The sequence below is a fragment of the Morone saxatilis genome, unplaced genomic scaffold (assembly GCF_004916995.1).
Source record: "Morone saxatilis isolate NCDOM2014 unplaced genomic scaffold, NCSU_SB_2.0 Contig0, whole genome shotgun sequence".
Taxonomy (NCBI): domain Eukaryota; kingdom Metazoa; phylum Chordata; class Actinopteri; family Moronidae; genus Morone; species Morone saxatilis.
The window spans coordinates 3,944,070-3,947,051 of NW_023339650.1; the positions used below are offsets into that span (position 1 = coordinate 3,944,070).

A 2,982-nucleotide genomic window follows, 5' to 3' on the forward strand; every position below is an offset into this window, starting at 1 on the left:
CCGACGACGGCCGATAATCGGGTTGGTGTGCGGAGGCCTTTAGATCAGATTCAATACTGTGCTCAGACCAACAGCAAGCATTATCATGTCATGGCAAAGCCTCTGGCACTGAGCAGTCAGGCCAGGAGCTGATAGCAGCACAGCATATCATTTCAAAGCGTCGCCCTGTCACCAGTGCTCATCAAACACAGTGCAGCTAGCTCAATGTAGACACCAGTTGGAGGTGCATGTTTCAGCTGCATTTATCTTACCTTCGTTTATTTTCGCCATGTCCACACTGGCATTGTTTAGCTGCAGGGCGGTCTGAAGTGCTGGGAGAAGCTGGCGAAGCAAGGTGGGGTCCTGAAGTAGTGGAGGGGCGGGAGACTGCAGGACTGGGGACACAGGCACTGTGGAGGCAGATGATCCGGGGGGCCCTGATGAGGGGTTCAAGCTCCCTGAGCCTGAGGATGATGACTGGGAGGCAAGGGTCGCTGATGGCTTCTCTACCTGGACAGACTCTGTGAGGGCAGCAGCAAGGAGGACGTCATCAACAGAGGCAGTCTCGCTAATCAAAATGATAGCTAAATGATTATGCAGTCACTTTCAGACATATTCATTTATTCTTGCCTAGGAAGGTGGCTAACAGTGTCAAGCAGCGTCAGCTCCATTAAGGGTTCTAAGTAATGGTTTACAATCCCACATGAAAGTCTGACTGAAACCATGCTCATTCTCCAGAACAGACAGACAGCTGCAGACTTCTACACACAATACAAATTTGCAGTATACTTAGTTCCACGTGTGCACTAGCAAACATGATGGCAACCTTCTGACGGCAAGAAGAAAATATCCTTTGTTGTATCTGGCTGAAAACCAAAAACAAGAGTAGGACCAAGGATGGGGAATACACTACATACAGTACACAAAACAAGCATCCAGCAAAATCTTGCGGTAATCAATCATACAGGAAAGAGCACATTCCTGGTGCTTTGGAAGTAAACAGTTGTAATACTCCGTTCATGTTACAATCAGCCATCAAAAGATAAAATAGTTGCCAATGTGACAGCTGTAAAATCCTGTCTGTGAGCAGTACCAACAGTGTTTGGGACATGTGGAACCTTAAAGGGATTCATATTTTACTCTAGCTGGACTTCTTGGATCGTATTTCTTTGTCTCATTGGTACCTCAATCAACACATTTTGTGTAGCGCTTTGTGTACCTCTCCTGCCCTATTTCTGTGGCTTCACCGAGGAGCTACTAGTAATCACAGTACAGACACTATTTTGTACAGCGTGACTGTGATTCAGACGGACTTGGCTGCAGCCTGGCAGACATCTGTAAGAGCATGCGCAGGAGGCATCTCCGTTATCTCAGTTAGCCATGCAGCTAACGGTCCTATTAGCTGACTGCCTGGACTGGGAGCTCCGAGGGAGTGTTGGTGGTACTAGCACAGGCGCTTTGGACCTCTTGCAAACTCAATACACACCATAAAATCTCATCACAACTAAGGGTGGAGAGAATTCTATTCATAGATGAAACGCTAGTCTCCATGCAGAAAAGTCAATAAGTGGAAATTTAAAACTCAATTCTTGACATTATGATGGCCTGTAACAAAACAGTACCTGGCTGCAGACATAACGGCAGATCTCCTCCCCAGCATGTGCAAGAGACATGTTCCTTACGGCTGAACCAACTGGCTGGTGAAATGCAACGGCAAGATCATGTACATCATGTTTATGTTCTACAGCCAGCTGCTGAGTTGTGGTGAAGATGGCTGACCATGAGCAACAGACCGTGCGGCTGCTAGGTAGATGTGCATCATGCGTTAGGGCACCACTAAAACAGCCTGATGATCATCAATCACAATGGTATATATACAGGCTGCAGCCCCTAGTGCTACCACGTTTTTCTGTCATTTATAGTCGTGCTTCTGTCCTCTCCTCCGCATAATAGAGGGCAGGGCTCAGCTTCACTCACACACAAACACAGAGCAGACAGAGAGAAGAGAGAGCAGAAAGGCTGTGGCTCAGTTTGCTTGGGTTGATGACAACTCAAGTACTACGTAGAAGAAATAGTAGTGATATTTCCACCTGATTTGTGTGCCGTTTTTGTTGTTACAACCACAGCATGCGTGTTAATGTAATAATGAATAGAGGTGTCTGTATGTAGTCTATATGCTTATTTTAGTTTGGGTTAGGTCACAAATCTGAGAGGACAGGAGGATGCTCGCGTGTCCGAACAGCTTTAGCAGGGAACAGACCTTGTTGAAACAAAGACCAGACCCCTCACACATAACAGTTACTCCCACCAACAAGATTTATTTATTTTTAGACATCCTGTGCAATCCTATGTAAAAAGTGAATTCCCAGTATGGCTGTATCAAAACAGAAACAGACAACCGTCAGACACAGTTGCTCATTTCTGATGCTGTTTGCATGGAAAAGCCAAAGAAAGTAGGGAATCATGCGAAATATGGATGAAAAGGTGGATGACAAGTCATGGGGATCAAGAACTCTGCAGAGAAAACTGAAGAGTGAACATCATAATAGTGAGGTGAAGTTCAGGTGAGCTGTGGCTTTGCACTGAAACCTCAACAACTGTATCACAATCCAACTGTCACACAACTGTAACTCACTGACTCCTGTTACATCTTTGTTTTGGGTGATCAGATTGCAGTCAGATAGTGCTTGACAACATGAAAGTACAGGTGTAAACGCACCAAAGACACACTGAGTGGAGACTGATCTGATCAGCCAAACAAGCATGCACAGCATTTGCGTTGATCAATACAGATATTTGGTTTTAGCTAACAACATATAGGTTGTTGTTCAAATTTAGAGAACGAGTAAATAAGACAAGAAAGAGACATGACTAATTACCCACTGTGTATATGTTGTGCCATGAAAGCACCAAAGGGTGCGCTACTCAACTGCATGAAATCTCATTTATCTAGTCACAGAGTAGCCTACAGACTGGTGCTGCAACACGCCTGTACAATATGTT

General features: G+C 45.2%; 1 protein-coding gene across 3 annotated transcripts in view; it reads right to left on the bottom strand.

Moving 5' to 3' along the window:
• The window catches only part of waca (WW domain containing adaptor with coiled-coil a), a 27,737-nt gene that overhangs the window by 4,138 nt on the left and 20,617 nt on the right, over window positions 1-2,982 (bottom strand). For all 3 annotated transcript variants that reach the window (XM_035655325.1, XM_035655317.1, XM_035655334.1), the window contains one exon: window positions 252-500. In XM_035655325.1, coding sequence (XP_035511218.1) covers window positions 252-500 — 249 coding nt within the window. The remainder of the gene's footprint in view (window positions 1-251; window positions 501-2,982) is intronic.